This window comes from Papaver somniferum, chromosome 1 (assembly GCF_003573695.1).
Source record: "Papaver somniferum cultivar HN1 chromosome 1, ASM357369v1, whole genome shotgun sequence".
NCBI lineage: Eukaryota > Viridiplantae > Streptophyta > Magnoliopsida > Ranunculales > Papaveraceae > Papaver > Papaver somniferum.
Window position 1 is genome coordinate 6191827 of NC_039358.1, and position 20477 is coordinate 6212303.

The window sequence follows — 20477 nt, forward strand, 5'->3', positions numbered from 1 at the left end:
TTGGACTGAGCTGATTCAGATCGGTCTATATAAAGGGTCAGGATCGGCCGACAAAACGTAGTAACCATGGGATTTGATAAATCTAAGGGTTACTAGCTAGTAACGTAGTAACCATCTTAAAAAAAATGGGATTTGATAAATCTAAGGGTTACTAATGGTGTTAAAGGATTAGCCTTCTCAATTCTCATCAAAAAAAATAAAAAAATGCTCAAAATAAAAATAGTTATCATACGAAGGAAACAATAACACAATCAAAGAACTAAAAAGGTCAGATCATTAAAAGAGATAAAGAAGAATTTTGAACTTGATGATATCTTATTGTGTTAATTGTTGATCGATTGATGACTTTTATTTTCTTGATGAGAATTGAGAAGGCTAATCCTTTAACTCCGAACAAACACAATCTTTAAAAAAAATGTTGCCATGTCATGAAAGATGGCAACCGTTGGATATATGTAATCCAATGGTCGCTGTGTTTTGTCAAATGTGTTTGTTAAAACCCTCTGTAACAGCCCACTCTATTAACAAGGCTGTGGACAGTAGACATTCAATCATACGTCTTCTGTTTATTACTACCAAGGGTATAGATGATTAGATGTAGCAGTAGTTAACCTGAGCCTAAGACAGAACCTACATCCTTATTCATCCATGTACAGTTGCGATTCCTCAACTACATTAGGCTTGTAATTTAAAAGTTCAAGGGCCTAGTCATTATCTTCTGGTGATAACGCACCTAAATTTGGCATAGCAGGTAGGTTTTGGGGCTTTTGGATTCAATCAATATTACTTTCTAACTGCTCCTCAAACTCAAGCATTCCGCATATAGTCAGCTTCAGCAGCACAAATTGGAAAAAGCCTGTAGCAGTAGTTTGTATGAGCTTCAAAAGATCTTGTCCCCTCTTCCTCGTCGTACAATGCAGAACGCAGATAGTCAACATTATTGACCTGAACCCTTGGAGGAATGTAATTAGAACCCAATTCCCCACATGTTTGGTTTCAGCCGACGGAACCTGCAGAAACATCAGCCTGAGTAAGTCTTGGTTCTGCTGCATTGCTGTTACCAGTGCAGCATTTACAGGAAAAACTGTTGTAGAAGAATAAAAGAAGAAGGCTTGACTAACAAAAACTCAATAAAAAATACCTCTTGCTGTTCATAAAATTTCCAATAGTTAATGGTGCTCCAAACACAACACACATCCTCCCGAAATTTGAGATATGATGATAAGTTCACCGAACTTTCTGTCAATAGCACAAACAAAGAACCAATAAGATTTGGGAGCCAACAAAATAAAATCTTGGGCATAAGAACAAACACGTCCCTAAAATTTGAAGTGCAATAAGGAAAACTTTCTCTAGAAATTAAGTTTATATTCTTACCCTGTGCTTCAGGAATGTTCTCATACATCACTTCAAGACTTCCAAGAAGTTCTGTAGTATCAGACTTCCAGTTCAGAAAATAGGATGAAACCGAACTGTTTTAATTTTCATTTCACTTTTCTCTATCGAGGCAGGAATCTTAAACTATGTTAAACCGAACTGTTGAAATATTTCTCTTCTCACTTTCCATAACCATTTATATTAAACGCAGTTTTGCCGTTGACCTACAATGAAATCAACAAAGAATCAATGTACACCGAGACCAGAAGTGAAGCTGTGAGTTTAGTAAGCAGGATACAAGATTCTAAAGAAAAAACAGAAGACGTTACAAAAGATACATGAAGAGAAGTACCTAAAATACTCTACAGTAACAGATTATTAGACCCATAAAGTTCATAAGGTTTGCAAATTTCATACTCGATTTAACACACACAAAAAGTAGACGGAAAGGGCCAATTATAAGATTTTTAAATACTAATCATAGTTTGTTTGTTTTTTTTTTGAGGGATGCCTAAGTGCAACAAGGGAAGGTGAAAAAGCCGATCCAACACAAAGCTGCACGAGAAAACAAATGGGAGAACAACTGCTCAACAACAGATTAGACAAGCTAAACAACGCATATATCCAATGTTTGGAACTTCTTCTTGGGTGTGGGGATTCTTTTCCCTCTGCCCAAAAGAGTCATTGCTAGGACCCAAATCCTTGGCTTCTTTACCTCCTCCACAAGGTAGACAAAGTGAGGAACTCTGTCCAAATTTTGTTCTTTAGTCAATGGTTTCCACTGGGACAAAGTGAGGAACTAAATACTAATCCTAGTTTTACCTATGGCAACTGAAGATGTCTCTCAGGAACTAGATAGTTCATTGACATAGGACAAAAACAAAGTTTTTTCGGTTTTCTGGTGACTTGTATACTCTTGATATTGGTACGGGGAAGTACATTATGAATACACAAATCAGAATTAATTAGAAACGAATTCAAAGAAGAATACAACAAGGAGAACATATAACATAGTTATGAATTTACCTGATGCTCTTCCATAGTCCAAAAAAACGTTTTATCTGCAAAACGCTTTTCATTTGCTTTGTGGGGTGTATAGTGATGTCTTTTCCATATAGCTTTCTTGTCGTAAATGCTCCACAGGCGATAGACATGGTAGATGAAGAAATCCTGAAATAGATAAAAACAATGAACTTGTCATTCAGAGCATAAGTTCCACAAACAAATCATATGGCACACAAAACAAGCAAACATAATTAAAGAAATGGTTGATGTTTTACCATGTTTTAGGATCACATGGTTGGTAGATGGAGACTTCGAGTGCGCACCTTGCTCCCCATTTTCTTGATCCTGTATAAAACGTTTCCTCAGTTAACACCATCATTGTTATAGGTAAGCTAATTGACCACTAGCTCAATACAACAAAAGGAGAGAGAGTCTCTTGGGGTGTAAGCAAATTTCAAAACTGGCAGGAACTGAGTGGACAACTTTGGTAATTTTCTACATAAAATAACTAGTAAAGCAGCTAATTCAAATCATGGTTACGGGACTTGGGGCATTGTTAGAAAACTAAGTACTCAGTTTTAATGGCAGTTAAAATCAAACCCTTACCTCTGCACATATCATTTCAGGATGCACCGGAGGGCACCAAAATTGTTAATATTTCCGACTCCGCATATACCAAAATTATAAAGATCAGTAGATAAATCATTTCTTTTTCTTCCTTTTCCGAGTCTTAAGAAACAACCCAGACTCTTTACTACCTTTTCTTCTAACACCTTCCATATACTCACTCAGATCTTTGATCTTGTAAGATGGAAGAGGGAAAAGAGACTAGATCGAATCGTCTCATCTTCTCTCTCTCAATCTCTTTCTTTTTATATGTAGGGTTAGGAAATTGTGTGGTAACCTCCGCCCATGCTGTTGTTATAATATTTATAAGTAGCCCGTGGATAAGGGCAGGGTAGGTTTTTTTAAGAGAGGTGGTGGATATGAAGAAGTGTGATACAGGAGTTGCTGAGGTAGAATTTTTGTCGCCAAATTGAATGGAAATCAAAAACTGTCTGTTAAAATTTGCAGTTAGTTGAGATCTCAATGAATACTGTAAGTTCAGAGTGACTGATTTCTTTTATCAACTTGTACTGTATACCGCAAGAAGACTGTTTTTAGGCATACCAAAAACTTTCTGGGCATACCAAGTGAAGACAAAAAGGGATGTCAAATAATAAAATCAGCAAGCCCCTTAACCAAATTTTTTTATAATGACAAATCTGTCCTTTATGTATTAGTGTTAATAATCTGGATTAGTGATTAAAATTTTTGTTTAGTGATTAAGATAATTTTCATAATAATCTGGATTAGTCTCATTTTTGTAGTTTAAAATCATAAAAGGTTTGTGTTTTTCACTAAGATTCGGCGAGTCTGGAATATGTTCCGCTTAATTTATCAGCTGAACCCACCTGGTTATTGAAAACTAATGAACAGTTCGGCTAACCCGTAAAACATAATATGAGCCGAACCCACTTTTTAGACCCTAGTTCGGCTTATAATGGAAATTGATAACAAGCCGAACACATTAAGTTAAGGGTTCGGCTAACCCGTAAAACACAATGTGAGCCGAACCTACACCTAGTTTATTTTGCAGACTAACAGAGCATGGTTCGGCTTAAATTCAATATTTTACAACAAGCCGAACTGTTCATATACACTTTCAGGCTGAAAATTTGAAGAACAATTCGGCTTAAATAACAACAACATTATGCGCCGAACCTAGATTCGGCTCAAAACGCACCTAATTATGCGTCGAACCTAGGTTCGGCTCAAAACGCATCTAAATTATGTGCCGAACCTTGATCTGAAACCGTCTAAAACCTTAAGTTTTATGGAATTAACCCTATTGAATCGATTAAAAACATTAAATAAGAGATTGGGTTTGTAGGACTTGCTTTCTTATCCTATGGAACTTACTTATTTTCGTGAATCGACGATTAATCACGACGATGAATTTTTTTTCTACACAATAGCCGAACCTGATCATTTAAAAAAAAGTTTTTGTCAATGGATGATGAGGGAAGAAGAAGAAGGGGAAAATGAGAAAAAAGCTTGTATTTGATTCAATGGATGAGGAGGGTACACTTCTATCTTATGTTTAATCTCACTTTTGTAGCTTAAAATCATAAAGAGTTTGTGTTTTTTCACTAAGGTTTGGCGAGTCTGGAATATGTTTGGCTTAATATATCAGCCGAACCAACCTGGATATTGACAACTAATGAACAGTTCGGCAAGCTGAAAGTGTTATTATTATGAGCCGAACCAGCTAGTTCGGCTTGTTTAAAAATGTCATAATGAACCGAACCTAATCCTGTGTGATCTGGAAGAAAAATTATGTGAGGTTAGAGCAACCACAGTGGGTGACTAAACCCAAATATTTGGTAAATTAACGAGATGTAGTGGGACGTACTACCGACTAAATCCTGACCATCGACTAAATCCCAGACTATATTTGGTCTGGGACCAAGACTAAACCCAAATATAATCGAGTGGTCGTATAGTCCACGCCCCACCACCAGGTAAACGTATAGTCCATGTCCCACACCAGGCGAACGTATAGTGCATGCCTGGTCTTTTTTTTTCTTTAATGTGGGGCGTGGTTTATACCTCCGCCCCACTCTTTTCTCAATTCACTTAATAATGGGGCGGGCTTAATACCTCCGCCCCATTTTTTCTTTTTTTTCGAATCTCCCCTGCACCAGGCGAACGGATATTGCACTCCCCGCACCAGGCGGACGTATATTGCACGCTCGACCAAATTTAGTCTTCCACCCGTAGCGTCATACACCAGACTAAACCCAAATTTTGGTCTTTTTTCCTCTTTGATCTTTGGTTATACTCGCACCACTGCAGTTGCCCTTAGGCTTATATTATGATTATCGAATACGCCGAACCCATATGCATCTGTATCCGTGACTAGGTTCGGCTTGAAATTTCATGCCGATCTGTTCATATACTCTTAAAGGAAGCTTTTGTAAAGAACAGTTCGGCTAAAAACACAACTCAATTTTGAACCGAACCTAACACCGTAACCGTCATTTAATCGATGAAAAACAACAAAAGTGGATAGAAAACTAATTTTAGATTTTGATTTTTTTGAAAACTGATTTTGATTTTTTAGAAAAATGATTTTAGATTTTTGTATTAAGGGTATATGGGTAATTGAACTACCCGTAGGATATCCCTTCTAAAGTCACCCAAGATGGAAATATTGTTTTGTATGCCTAGAAAGATTTAGGTATGCCTAAAAACAGCGAACAACTGTAATTCTATCAGAACATGGGAACAGACTGACAAGGCCTAATAAGCAATTCACCAACAGGATCTTACAGGGGTTCTGATATTGAGAGGCTTGTGCATCTTGGTATGTTATGCTCACTAAATTCCCCCCACAACTGCAACCCACCATGAAATGAGTAGTAGAAGCACTTTCAGGCAATTTTGTAGGTGAATTACCAGTTATCCCATAGTTCCAGCCACACCCTTTTTACATCTCTTTGTCCACTGCCACCAGAACAACCACACCAACAAAAAATACCGCATCAAATTCATCAACTTACTTCGCTGCCACTGAAAGCACACTGTTTTTGACTGCCGAAGATGGAGAAAGCAAAAGCAGATCCAACGAAAGCGTGAAAATATTCATATCGGTATAAAAGCGTCGTAGGTTGAATTAGCAGAAGAATTTCCACCAATCTCAATCGTGGATTCAACTTATTCATCAGACCAATATGACCTATATTGTACAAGTGAAGCAAAAGCACCTTCAGAAAAAGAATAACATAAAACAGACATTAAAGGCCTAGTGGTTTAAGATAACAAGAGAACTCCTGTACAATAAAAAGGAACAGTTTTGCTCATGCCTTCCATTTTTGCTGAAGGATTGAGTCTTGTTAAGGAAGTTCATCAAGTGAATGTTCACGTACTCATATCTAAGTATTTAGAACACAGAATGGACAGTAAATCTAGGCTCTCATTTAGACACTTCTTTCTACTTACTAAGTTTCCATGATCCAAATGGAAGCGACCTAGTGAAGCATGATTCTGTTGCTGAATTAGCAATGTGTGGGTGATATGCACGTGTACATGCTGCTGTTCAGGGTCTTTAGAACCCAGACCTCCGAGTATTTCGTTCTGAGAAAACAGAATGACAAGATTATGTACAGCTCAACCTAGTATATGTGAACCACAAATTAATAGACCCATCAAAGCTACCTTTGAAACATAAGTGCCAAGACTTCAAGAATTAATAGACGCATTTCATGTATAGAAATACTCCAATATTGGCTGACTTCAAGAAAGAGAAATATAAATGCCACAAATAAGAAGAAAGAAAAAGAACAGTTGAAATGTTGTAATGCACAATGGCCCATCATATCATCAATAAGTATAGCAGACCCAATCATAAGAACTAGGAGAGGGAATGAATAAAAAATGTCTCTTGCATATATTCATTAAGAGGGAATGCATCATTTGTTATATTCTTTATAGCAAGTTTGTAGGTAAGGTGGTGGCGAAGAAGATATTCATGCTTTAAAATGGAATTGAAACAAGGAGATAAGGATGTGATACGAATTACAAAACCTGTTTGGATGATACTCCTGCTAAAAACAATGAAGTCTCCTTAAAAAGTAGTTTTAAAATGACTAATGACAAAATGCACTAGAGAAATATGGAAAAAGTAAAATCAGACAATCAAAAATTTACGGGTTGGATAAATGAGATCTTACCACAAATACGTAACACAACAAGACTATTATCTATCATGACAATGAAACTAAAAGGAGAAACCAGCATACCTGGAACCATCTTCGTGTTGCAGCTTTCAGAGATTTTGTGGTGCCAACAGTTCAACCAATATTGATGGGAGCTCAATTTGACATTCTTTCATGACTTTTAGGCAACCTCATGTACATCTAGGTGTCAACTTTGTACTTCTTTGCTGGACCCTTTGCTGAACCAGCATCCAAGCTTCTTCCAAATCAAAACAGTCAACTTCATTTTTCGTACCAGCTTCCATTATCCCACACACGCATTCTTATCTATTAATGAGAACAACTTATTTCTTCTTCTACCTTGAAAAAACAAGTTGTTTTCACTACCTAGATCAGAATGCTACAGTAGAATTCTAATTCTCAAGCATTTCACGCACTAGGCAACCAGGGAAAAGTATATAGAGAGTGTGAAGACTATAGTTTGTCGAATGAATGCCCTGCTGATATCAATGCCATGATCGATGCTGCAAACACACCCGCACAAGGGCGACCAAGGGAAAGTATATAGAGAGTGTGAAGACTACAGTTTGTCGAACGAATGCCCTGATGATATTAATGCCATGATCGATGCTGCAAACACACCCGCACAAGGGCGACCAGGGGAAAGTATATCGAGAGTGTGAAGACTACAGTTTGTCGAATGAATGCCCTGATGATATTAATGCCATGATCGATGCTGCAAACACAGACGCACTAGGCGACCAGGGAAAAGTATATAGAGTGTGTGAAGACTACAGTTTGTCGAGTGAATGCCCTGGTGATATTAATGCCATGATCGATGCTGCAAACACACACGCACTAGGCGATCAGGGAAAAGTATATAGAGTGTGTGAAGACTACAGTTTGTGGAATGAACGCCTAGATGATATCAATGCCATGAACGATGCAGCAAACAAGCACTGAATACACTCATCTACTACGCATTAGGCACCTTGGGCGCATTATTGGCGAGGCAGCCAGATTAACATTCCTACGCCTTCAACAACATAGGTTTTGGATATCTTTAGATACTGCAACCCAAACTATCTTTCTTCTCAAGATAAATCTCTGTGTACATTCTAAAAACTGATACGAAATTTAACGTGAAACAAAATCTTGCACCCGATCTTCATTCCACAAATCATCGAGTCTCTTCATACTTAATAATCAATATCCCACCGCTGACCATTTATGGAACTAGGGACCATGATTGTGCAGAACTTCGCGGTGCAACATCAAATGCCAACAGGATTTTACTATGCTTACTCCAATCATGAAGATGATTACCTAAAAGTTTATGTTAAACTCAATCACAAAGATTGCCCCAAACTGATACCGACGTCGGCAGAAAAACTTATATGCATTATGGTCTCCATGTATAGCCAATGTCCAAATACCCAAGGAACTATAATTTTGGGCATACCAAAATCTTCCAAGACATACTGAATGAAGACAAAAAAGGTTGTGAAATAGCAAAATCAGATAACCCCTTAACCCAAATTTTTTTTGATGGCAAATCTGCCCTTTACGTATTAGTGTTAATAATCTTGATTAGTGATTAAATATTTTGTTTAGTGATTAAAATAATTTTCAGAATTATAAGAGTTGTTTAGATGAAAAATTTGTGGAAAAAAAATCAAAGTTTTGGTTTGGTTAAGAAGGAGAGAAAGAGAAGGAGAAAGTGAGAAAATTCTAATTCTTGATTCAATGGAGGATGAGGAGGGTCATCATTCATCTAAAAAACCTAGGAAAATACATATCAACTACAACAATGATCCAGAAATGGCTGATTTCTTAGATTATGAGAATGATTTTACACCCACTCAAACTCAAGCTCAAACTCAAACACAAACTCAAGATGATGATTTTTATGAGCCAAATCCTGATGATGAAGACATTGATGAGGAACCCAATGCTTCTAATACACAGGTACACTTATATCTTATACTTAATCTCACTTCTATAGCTCTCAATTATCAAAAGTTAGGTTTTTTGAATCATGGTTCGGCGAAACAGGTTGAGGTTCGGCTCACATCTATGAGCCGAATCTACCAATTGATGAACGGTTCGGCTTACTGAATCTGTTTATTGCATGCGCCGAACCTATAATTTCCAATTCCAACCCTTTTGCTAGACACTAGTTCGGCTTATATGAAAGTTTCATAGTAAGCCGAACAACATCCTGAATAGCCCGGAACAGAATCATTACTAATTCGGCTTACATATCCAAAATCGTATGTGCCGAACATAATTTTTTAATTTCTGGGTTGAAATATTGTTACTGGTTCGGCACATATGGAGAATATCGTATCAGCCGAAACCTCTTATGTTCAAGGTTCGGCACATAATATGATTATCGTCTGAGCCGAACATGAATTTGTTAATTTTTGGGTTAAAATATTGTTCGTGGTTCGGCACATATTGAGGATATCGTATAAGCCGAAACCTGTAAATGTTTATAGTTCGGCACATAATGTGATTATCGAATGCGCCGAACCTTGTTATTATATTCCCTTTATAGTGTTTAACCTTGTGATATTCTTTCTAGATCGTGCTTGGACCCATGGAAAATCAACCTGATCCAGTAGACATAATTCACGAGGATACCAAGGATCACTAAAACATGAAATTGAGAAACATCAACCTGATCGTGCTTGAGGAACACCAATATTGGGTTACACCAATAATGATTTTTAAGGCTCGGCTTATAACTCAAATTATAGAAAAAGCCGAACCTGAAGGACAAATGATTCGGCGCGTAACTAACATTAGAGGATAAGCCGAACTCTATAAATTCGGCGCATAACTGTTAAGCTATTCATTAAAACATGAAATTGAAGGTGTCCATAACCCAATCCCAGCACCATTAAAAACAAAGTTCAGCACCTAAAAGCAAAGGTGTTTGCAACACCATAAAAGTGTACTTAAAACTTAAGAAAAGTGTACCATAAAAGGGCATTTAACCACGACCCCTCTTCTTAGTTGCACGACCACCTCTTCTTCCACCTTGGTCTTCATCTTCCGACGCATCATTACCGGGTTGGACGGTAGCACCACCTTGGCTTGTACCTTCACCAACTTTTCGAGACCTCTTAGTGGTAGGCCTTTGTTCGGGTTCCTCGGGTCCTTGTCCTTTGTTGATGATTGCATCCCACTTGTTGATGAGGTATTTTTGTTCTTCCACGGTCATTGGTGTTTTGCAACCAAGTTTGGCCTTCATTTTTTTCAACATCTCCCTACCCGCGGCAACCTATTTTTTCATTTGTCAACAACTTATAACCATGAGGTTGAAGACATTTTTACCATAACTAACATATGAAAATAGTATAAAGTGAAGTCATTCTTACCATAATCTTGAAAGCCTTGACTACATCTTCGGAAGTAGACTTGTTGGTGATCTTGATTGGCTTCGCCTTCCCCTTATCAGCTATCTTTTGCCTTTTCTTATTGGTAATGAAGGGATGAGAAATTTGGTTATACCAATCCATATAGCCCGGATCCTCTTCACATGGATCATCAAGTAAAGGTGTTAACTTGGACGCATCTAATGTGTGATTGTCTAAATTATTCCAAAAATCAACGGTGGGATCAGGATCATACTTTGGTTCCCAAGATGAAGTGGTGCTTTTAGTTCCCTTACCACTCTTTGGTAACAACCTGAATTTCTCGTCAAACAAAGGAACCTTTTGGACGCATCCTAATTGACGGAGTACTCGCCTAGGATCGATATAAAATAACCACCGGGATACCACAATGGCCCATGGTACATACCTACCGGCATATCCTCATCTTCAACAAATTCATCTTCTTCATCTTCCTTCTCATATGGTTGAAAAGTGACATCATCAACACCAAGACGGTCTAACGTCTCTCTCAAACTTTCCACCAACTTCTTTTTGTTCCTTTTCTTGGAGTCCTTGTACGCGTACCGTGCTGCAGTTGGCTCTGTATCAACATAATCGACATCTTTCTCAAATACTTTGGCCAAGTTCAAAATTGGGAAATGGTCATATATCCACACTTACATCCAAAGAACCACATTAAAAAATCAAAGAAATTGAATTGATAGAAACAAGTTTTACTTGGAAACATCAAAGTAAGAATAAAGTTTGCAAACTCAGAGAACTGTTCGGCTTATATGGATCAAGTATTATAAGCCGAACCAAGTAAGTAAAAACTTCGGCTTAAAATATTTTATGGTTATAAGCCGAACCATACTCTGAACTCCCAAAAGTTACCTGGAGCAAAGTGAAGTTCCCTCCGATGTTTGTACTTGTCAACCTAGACGCGGTGGCAAGTTGGTCCAGCAGGTAAGCGAGCGTAGCCGTTCCCCAAGCAAACTTGTTACAAGTTTCAAGATTCTTTACCAATTGGAGATAATTAGCATTTACCTTGTTTCCGGTAATGTCGGGAAAGATGTCTCTACCAAGCGTATAAAGCAAGTAGGCAGTTCCGGTTTGTTTCACTTTGACGGGATCCATTATCAACAAACCTTGTGTGACTCTTTCCTTTGTGTTCTCAAACTCCTTATTCAAGTTAGTCAACTTGATCTTCTTATTCTTCTTATTTCTGCCACCTGGTATGCAAATGGTATCGACATATTTAACTGATCGACAAAACTCCAACTCAGTTTTCTGTGAACCCCAACCAAGGCATTCCAGGTACAAATTGTATAGCTCATCCCAACTCATGTCATAAAAACCAGCATCCACACTTACACCCCTTGCTTTAAGGCCTGTAATCTTACTAGCCTCATCAGGAGTGATTGCCATCTCTCCAAAAGGTAATTGAAATGTGTAAGTTTCTGGACAAAAGCGCTCGGTAAATGCAGAGGCCGACACACTATCATATTCCTTATGTCCATAATTGATGATAGGCCATAAAGCACTGCGTTGTACGTAACCAATCACCTCAGGAACCTCTTCATCAAGACTCCATTCCGCTGCCCTCTGGTGTCTCAATACTCAGACTGCACGGTTGTGATCAGGAGTCTCATAAATTTTCTTCGCCCAAGAATCGGCATAACCAATCAACATATTTCCTCCATCTTCCGGAAGACCATGAGGAAAACCATATGATCGAGGTGTAATTACGTCATATTCATCAGGAATGTGTAAACCAGTGATCCGTCGATCATCATCGTCCTTCTCTTTCTCGGGTTCTGCCACCTTCTTACCTTTCTTGTCTTTCTTGGGTTTTCCTTGGGGTTGTGTTTCTTGATGAACTTCTTGATTATCATCAACTTCTTCATCTTCAGCTATTCCTTCTTCTTGTCTTTCTTACTTGTTCAACTTCTTCTTCTAAAATTCCTCCTCTACCTCCCGCTCCCAATTTTTTCTTACCTCCTCCTCTAGGATCGGGAGTTTTAGAAGTAGAAGGTGTTACCTCCATCTTCTTCCTCTTTGTAGCTGCATTGGTCCTGACACAAGTATGAAAGTTATAAGACTAATTCGAACAACAAAGAGATTTGGAAAGCCAAAAACTTGTAAGAAAATAAGAAGGCTCGGCTTACCCGAAATAACACATATGAGCCGAATCATGTCTTGAAATTTTTATTATCTTACACAGAGAGTGGATCGGCTCATACCACAAAACAATTATAAGCCGATCCTATATATTCGGCTCACAACCGATACCGTCGATAAGCCGAGTCTATGATTATGAACTCAAATATGTATTCGGCGCAACATGATATCATATAAATAAGCCGATCCTATACACTTGTAAAATTTATGAAATTTTAACAATGATATTCGACGCAACCCTAATACTATCGAATAAGCCGAATCTAAACTTATGAATTGAAACCTTTATTCGGCGCAAAACTAATACAACCATACAAGCCGATCCTAAGCACATGCAAAAATTTTGAAATTCAAACAACAATTATTCGGCACAAAACTAATACTACCATAAAAGCCGATCCTACGCACATGCAAAATTTCTGAAATTCACAAAACATATTCGGCACAAAACTAACACCATCGAATAAGCCGATCCTAAATATAAGTCTCTGTGTCACTAAGTTCGGCTCAAAACGTATTTAAGATATACGTCGAGCCGTTCATATGCACTTTCAGGGTTCAGTTTCAAGAACAGCTCGGCGCACATATAAGATTTGTTTTGCGCCGAACCATACCCTGTAACCGCCGCAGAAACATGATTTTGACGAATTAAATCGACCAAACCAATCTAAAACATCAAATATGAGATGGGTTTGTAGAACTAACCTTCTTATTCTCATTTCCGGAGTTGGTTCTTCTTCAATCTCTTCTTCCGGTTGATTTTGTGGTTGATTTTGAGTTTGTTCTTCACTCTCTAAATCTTCTTCTTCTTCAATGGGTTGTTGAGTCGATCGATTTGAACGAGATACTGGCTTACGACGACCCATTATATAGATGAGTTTAATCGTCGACTAAATTTTCACGAATCGACGATTAAAATTTCGCGATGAAAAAAAAGAAAGGGAAGGGTGAATGAGTTCGGCAGTGGAGAGGAAGAAGAATAAGGTGAATGAAACTGATTTTAGGTGTAGTTGATTATAGGTTTTGTATTAGGGTTAGGGATAAATTAGTAGTAATTTAAAGGATTTAAGGGCATATAGGTAATTGAACCACCCCATAGGATACCCCTTATAAGATCACCCAAGTTAGGACTAGTGCTTTGTATGCCTAAGAAGATTTTGGTATGCCCAAAATCAGGGTTCTACCCAAGAGCCTATTGAGATGATTTGTAAGTTTTTTGTATTCTTTAGTGGAAGGGTTCCAACAACTAATTAAACCCCATATCACAACTATTATCAGAAAACCCTAAGTAGCCATTACCAGAAGAACCAAACATACGAACATACCAATCTAGATATTTGGGTGTTGAATCCATTTGGACAGCATCATTTTCTAATTCAATCATTTTTAATACCAAAAAAAGATGAATCTAGGCTTGAAATCAGATCAAACTATATAGATTTCAGAAACACTTACAGAATTGGATGACGGAGTTCAAAGATCAACTCATGTTGAATGCCTGATAAGTGAGGCATCTGAAAGCTTCGGATTTAAAAAAACTTAGGGTTTAGATTTGATTTGCTAAAGGAGGCGTCTCTGAAGGCTTAGGGTTTATATCTGCACTCTCTTTGCTTTTTATTGCAGCGGCTGGGATAAGAAAGAGGGAGGGGGTTCACTGTTTAGATGGACTAAAAGAAGCCCGCTTCAGTTGATTACGGCCTTACGGGCTGATTAAGCTAGTTTGACTACGAACTTACGGGCTCTAAGCCCGCTTAAGTACAAAATGTTATTGGCAATCAGTATATGTTCTATTCAGGATTAAATCTCTTCAAGTACAAAATGTTAGTTACACAACGGTTTTCTTTTCAGAATCCACCATCTTACTAGTATTAGATATGTGGAACAACTGATCACAGACTTGTCGAGCGGTGGGTCTTTCGGCTGGAACAGTTCTTGTACACTGCAATGCAACGTCTAGCAGTTGAAAAACTCCAGATTCTTCCTTGGGTAATAGCGGTTTCAATGCCGGATCTACCAACTCATCTCGAGTGAGCGCTGACATTTCAACATGGGATTCAACCCATCTCACCATGTCTATATCAACTCCAAAAGTTCCAGCAGTTGGCATTCTCCCGGTCACAAGTTCCATTAATACTATTCCCATACTGTAAACATCGCTCTTCTCCATTGCTTTCAGTGTATATGCATACTCTGCAGAAGAAGAAAAAAATGAACATGTTTTGCTCAGTCTAGTTATGTTATAGACAATGAATAAAGGGAGATGAGTAAAATTCAGCACCAATACGGAGTAGTAGCAATCTTGGTGTGTACCTGGAGCTATGTAGCCGTAAGATCCAGCAAACCAGGTTTGGGACTCGGTATTGCTCGAAGAATCCTGATCGTCAAGCACTACTTTGGCGAGACCGAAATCGCCCAAATGTGCTTCCATATCAGAATCGAGTAACAAATTACTTGACTTGATATCCCTATGAATGATTTTCGGTACGCAATCATGGTGGAGGTACTCCACACCTTGTGCCAACCCCACTGCTATTCTCAACCTTATCTCCCAGTCGAGGTTTATCCCAACTTTCTTGGTGGAACTCTCCTGCGTCATAGGTTGTCGATGTAACCAATCCCATAGACTTCCGTTCTCCATATACTCATAAATCAACAGAGTAGAACCCGCCATTCCGCCGCCTTTGCTAGTACTACAGCACCCCATCAATTTCACCAAATGCCTATGCCTTATCCTCCCCAGAGTTCGAATTTCCCTTGCAAAACTTCTATCCATAAACAGGTCATCCTTCCGCAAGATTTTCTTTACTGCTACTATTTCCCCACTTGGTAGCTCTGCCTTGTAAATCGTTCCAGACCCACCAGACCCGATTATGTATTCATCACTAAGATCATGGGTAGCTTCCATGATGTCTTCCCATCTAAATTCACGAGCAGTCGAAGCATTATGGAACAGTAATCTTCGCTGCACCGAAGAGCTAGAAGAATATGCATAGTTGCCATCAGCATCCGCTCTTCTTAGGTACTGGTGTTTGCGTCTGGAGACTAGTATAAGCCCCACCAGAAGTAGAACAACAACGCCAGCCAAGGTCAAGGTAGCAGTAATGGCTACTACCGATGAGGTACTCAGACGAGAGCGGCCATGTTCAGTATCTTTAGTGTCGCATTGGGTAACCAGAGGTCTTCCACAAAGCTTGAAATTCCCAGTAAAAACATCAGCTGGCCAGTGAGAAAGCTCTTCATCCAATTCACCCTGAAGATTGTTGTAAGAAAGATCAAGTCGGCCCAAACTACTCATCCCACCAATCTGTGAAGGAATTCTCCCAACTAGCTCATTATGAGAAAGATCAAGACCTTCGAGCTTCGACAGTATCCCAATAGAAGGTGGGATTCCGCCAGTGAGATTATTATAACTGAGGTCCAGAACACTCTGCAGGTCCTGCAATTGTCCTAGTTCAGCTGGAATTTCCCCATCAAACCTGTTCCGTGAGAGCCGAAGTTCATAGAGCTTGCTTAACTTGCTGAGTTTTGCTGGTATTTGACCGTGGAACTGGTTCCGCTCGAGATTAAGGACATTCAGCGATGAAAGATTTCCGATTTCAGGTGGAAGAGTTCCGCTGAATGAATTGTTGTCAAGAGACAGAACTAAGAGACTGCTGCTTAAATTGAAAATCTCCAGAGGAAGAGGCCCCGAAAATCTATTTGAAGAGAGTTTGATCTCACCCAAGTCAGGTAAGCTGCCTAGCCAAGGAGGTACTGACCCATGAAGAAGGTTGTTGTCGAGATCAATGTGAGTCAGTTTCTTGCATGATGAGAGCTCAGGTGGTATAATTCCAGTGAGTGCATTACTGGAAAGATCTAAAAGTGATAGTTCAGTGATATCTCCTAATGCAGCCGGAATCTCACCGATAAAATGATTCTTACCCAATCTCAGTCTCTCAAGAGAGGCCGAGTTCCCCAACTGTGGAGGAATCTTTTCACCAAACAAATTGTTTGTAAGATCAAACGACAGATAAGAACTCGAAACGCACAGAGGATCAATACTACCATTCAATCTATTATTAGATAAATTCACTCTAGTTAAATTTGCAACGCTTCTGAATTCGTCAGGAATGTTACCTTCAAGTGAGTTGTTGTAAAGCATCAACTGTTCCATTGCTTGCAAAAATCCCAGAGTCTTTGGAATTCCACCAGAGAAATGATTATCTGCCAAATCCAATATAGTCAGTTCCTTGCAATTACCCAGCGCAGACGGAATTTCCCCGGAAAATTCATTCTGTCTGAGATGAAGTAGTTTCAAACTCTTTAGTCTTCCGATTGTAACCGGAATTCTACCTGTGAACTGATTACCGAAAAAGTCTAGCATTTGCAAACTCGAACAGTTACCAATCTCAAGTGGGATTTCACCTGAAAACTGGTTCTCATATAGATAGAAAAACTGAAGCTTCCCGAGTAGTCCGATTTCCTTCGGGATTTCGCCGTGTAAGTTGTTGTGATACAGAGTTAAAGTTTCAACACTGTTGAGGTTGCCGATCAATGCAGGAAGTGTACCAATCAATGTGTTGTTGTTGAGGTACAAATCGGTAAGATTAAGTAACTCGAATAACTGAATCGGCAACGTACCGTTTAACTGATTATCGGCTAAATCCAGTTGTTTCAACGACATGCACTCGCCGATTTGCACCGGAATTTCCCCTTGCAATGAATTACCGGATAAAATCAAATGTTCTAAAGTTGATATATTTGAACAAATGTTTTCTGGTATTTTACCTGTAAGTTTGTTATTAGACATAACCATATAAACTAACTTTTGAAATCTCCCAAATTCTTGAGGAATTCCACCACTCAACTTATTTACTGACAAATCAAGGTTTTCAAGATTACCCAAGTTCACCAAGGATGTTGGGATTGATCCTTCCAGAAAATTTCCCATGAGATTGAGATAAACGAGTTGACTCAATCCGCCCAGTTGAACCGGCAACTCACCAGTGAGAGAATTATTGGCTAGGTTAAGAATTTGAAGGTTTTGCAGGGAACCCATTTCTTCAGGGATTGCGCCAGTGAGGTTATTAACCGCTGCGGTGAAGACGATGAGGTTTGAACAGTTACCGAGTTGCAATGGAATCGGACCAACGAGCTGATTTTGTTGGAGAACAAGGTTTTGAAGCCGACTGAGTCTACCGAGTTCCGGTGGGATACGACCCGTCAAACTACATGATGCTAGACCAAGGATCTCCAATCTCTGAAAATCACCAAAGAAACCTGGGATTGGACCTGTGAATCCGTTGTCGCCGATACGAACGACACGAAGGTTTTTCAAGGTTCTGAGTTGAGTTGGAATTGGACCAGTGAGTTGATTCGAGAAAAGAAGTAGAGATTCCAGTGAAACCAGATTAGAGAGGTTCGACGGGATTGAACCAGTGAGCTGATTAGAAGAAAGATCTAACTGAATAAGATTTATCAAGTAACCAAGTGACGGAGATATTGAACCAGTGAGTGATGAACCGGATAAGTTCAAACTCACCACTTTTACTGAGTTATCAACTGAGTCACATGAAATCCCTCTCCATGAACAGAAATTTGGGTTGCTCTCAGACCAATCATTCAGCACCTCTTCCAAAGGGTCTTCACTAAAAGATTTCTTCACCTCTAACAGTACTTCCAATGTCGAAGAAGAAGACAAGTTTAACTCGGTATCACCCAAAACGGTTCCTAGTGAGAAACCCACCACCAAAACCAGAAAGACACACATCAAATTACTCAGTTTCACCATGATTTTTTTCCTAGTGGGGAAGAAGAAGAAGAACTCAGAATCGGTACTGCTTGTTCATCATGATGTTTTCTTCCTGTGTGAATGTAATCTCGTATGGAGAGAAGAAAAAAAACGCGTTTTTTCTGTGCCGCCAAAACTCTGAACAAATGCATTTAATGTCTGCTAGTGAGAGTATTATTGTTCTTGAAATGCTCGCATGTTATTCAATGCATATGAGCTCGATATATGGGAAGGCTTTGGAATGGATATTAATGAGGAACAACCAACCGATCAGAATTCAGGGTTCAGCAGGGTTAGGTCATAGCTGTGTTGTTAGGAGAGTAGTTGATGATCAAAGAGATGATGATGATGATGATGATGATAAGGGGATTTGGTTTGGCTTCTTCTTTTCTCTGTGGGAAAGACGCACAGTGGTTGAAACTTGAACGAGGGACATGCAAGGGACAAATTAATTATGGAATCTGTTTTGGAGTTTAGATGAAAAGAAATTTATTTGATTAAAGAATCAAGTACATACATACAAGAAAAGAGAGCTGTCGATATGCTATTCTTTTTTCTAAATGTTTCAGAGTCAAAATCACAATTTCTAGTCTTTAAAGAGAGAAGAAAGGAAGATTAAGTGAGCTCATCAAAATTCCAACTCCCCGGTACAAAACAAACTTCCAGTGACAGCAGAAAATATTAAATGGCATAGGTAAACTAGGGCATTTGTTTGCCAACCGTTCTCATGTTTTACTAGCTAGGATGAGGACCAGAGCTTAAGCCTATATAGTGCATCTTGCGCATTGACGAATTCTTTGGTGCGCAGTGTTCTGGGTGTCAATTAGACAAAGTCACTGGTGTGCGGGTGGGTGGTACACACCTCATCTAATTGACCGGGTCTTAATCCTTGCCTAGCTTAGCTCCTAACAAAATACAATCGACCAGTGTATTTTGGCTAAGCTGTTAGCTAAGCTGTTAGCTACTTCATTTGATTCCCTGTGCACAAATGTGCATTTCCAATTTGTAAAACTTCCTAACAAATTCCTGCAATCCTGGATTACATTATTAGTTGTCCACTTGACAAATTCTAAACTACCATTGATGGCATTCACTACATTCAGGCAATCACCCTCCAAATGCAGATTCTGCACTGCCTCAGCCTTTGCCCACTTTATTGCTTCAAGTGCCGCCAAGGCCTCAGCCTGCTCCTCATCATTCGCTATTCCATGAATTGATTGAGCCCTTCTGCAATTCCCTGCATCATTAAAAGCAATTAGTCCAATTCCCATATACATATTTTCCTTCATAAAAGCAGCATCAAAATTCAATTTCTGAAAACCATTTTCTGGTAAGCTCCATGGAGTTACAGTTCTCCCCTGCCCTGCATGATTTCTACCTGCTAGTACTCTCATGGAATTTGTATTCCATTCGTTGACATCCTTGTTAACCTGACTAACCAAATTATTTACTTGAACATGTGCATTGTTAAAGACAACATTGCATCTGAGATTCCATATTTGCCAAATAGCAAACCCAACAAATGTGATTAAGTTCACCTGATTCTCACTATGATTACCAGTAGGTTGAAACCAACTAGTAATCCATTCATGCATATTCATGTTACCAATATTACCTGCAATATTAGAGTCTAAGGCAAACCACAATCTTTTGGTAATCTCATAATCAATGAAAAGATGACTTAGAGTTTCAGTATCCCTATGACAGAAAGGACAATCACTAGGAATAGCAGATACATAACTAGAAACCTTGCTTCTAACAGAAACACAGTCATGCATACACTTTCACATAAAGTGTTTTATTTTCTGTGGCAGATTGAGCCTCCACAGAGATCTCCAAGGAAAACTGTCACTCTCACTACCATGGATATCCTGAATAATACATTTATAAGTTGATTTGACATTACATTTGTCATTATGAGTTAGTTTCCACCTAAGAACATCCTTATCATTTTGAGGTATTTTAATCTTACATAAGTCACTAACTGTATCTCTATCAAAG

The 20477-nt window shown here is 38.8% G+C and overlaps 2 protein-coding genes and 1 long non-coding RNA gene across 3 annotated transcripts; all 3 read right to left on the minus strand.

The window, feature by feature from the left end:
• Window positions 1–382: 382 nt before the first annotated feature.
• Window positions 383–3238, minus strand: LOC113278486. Its single transcript, XR_003325545.1, has 6 exons — window positions 2989–3238; window positions 2658–2727; window positions 2404–2547; window positions 1378–1601; window positions 1142–1239; window positions 383–1010 (listed from the first exon to the last, which is right to left on the minus strand). It is a non-coding gene; the product is annotated as an uncharacterized LOC113278486 (long non-coding RNA).
• An 11178-nt stretch (window positions 3239–14416) lies between these two features.
• LOC113278493 (LRR receptor-like serine/threonine-protein kinase GSO1) lies at window positions 14417–18936 on the minus strand. Its single transcript, XM_026527317.1, has 2 exons — window positions 15017–18936; window positions 14417–14896 (listed from the first exon to the last, which is right to left on the minus strand). The coding sequence occupies exons 1-2, from the start codon at window positions 18474–18476 to the stop codon at window positions 14532–14534; spliced, it is 3825 nt and encodes a 1274-aa protein (XP_026383102.1). The 5' UTR covers window positions 18477–18936; the 3' UTR covers window positions 14417–14531.
• Window positions 18937–19381: 445 nt separating this feature from the next.
• LOC113289986 lies at window positions 19382–20254 on the minus strand. Its single transcript, XM_026539792.1, has one exon. It carries the CDS (start codon window positions 20252–20254, stop codon window positions 19382–19384), a length of 873 nt encoding a protein of 290 aa, XP_026395577.1.
• Between the last annotated feature and the right edge of the window lie 223 nt (window positions 20255–20477).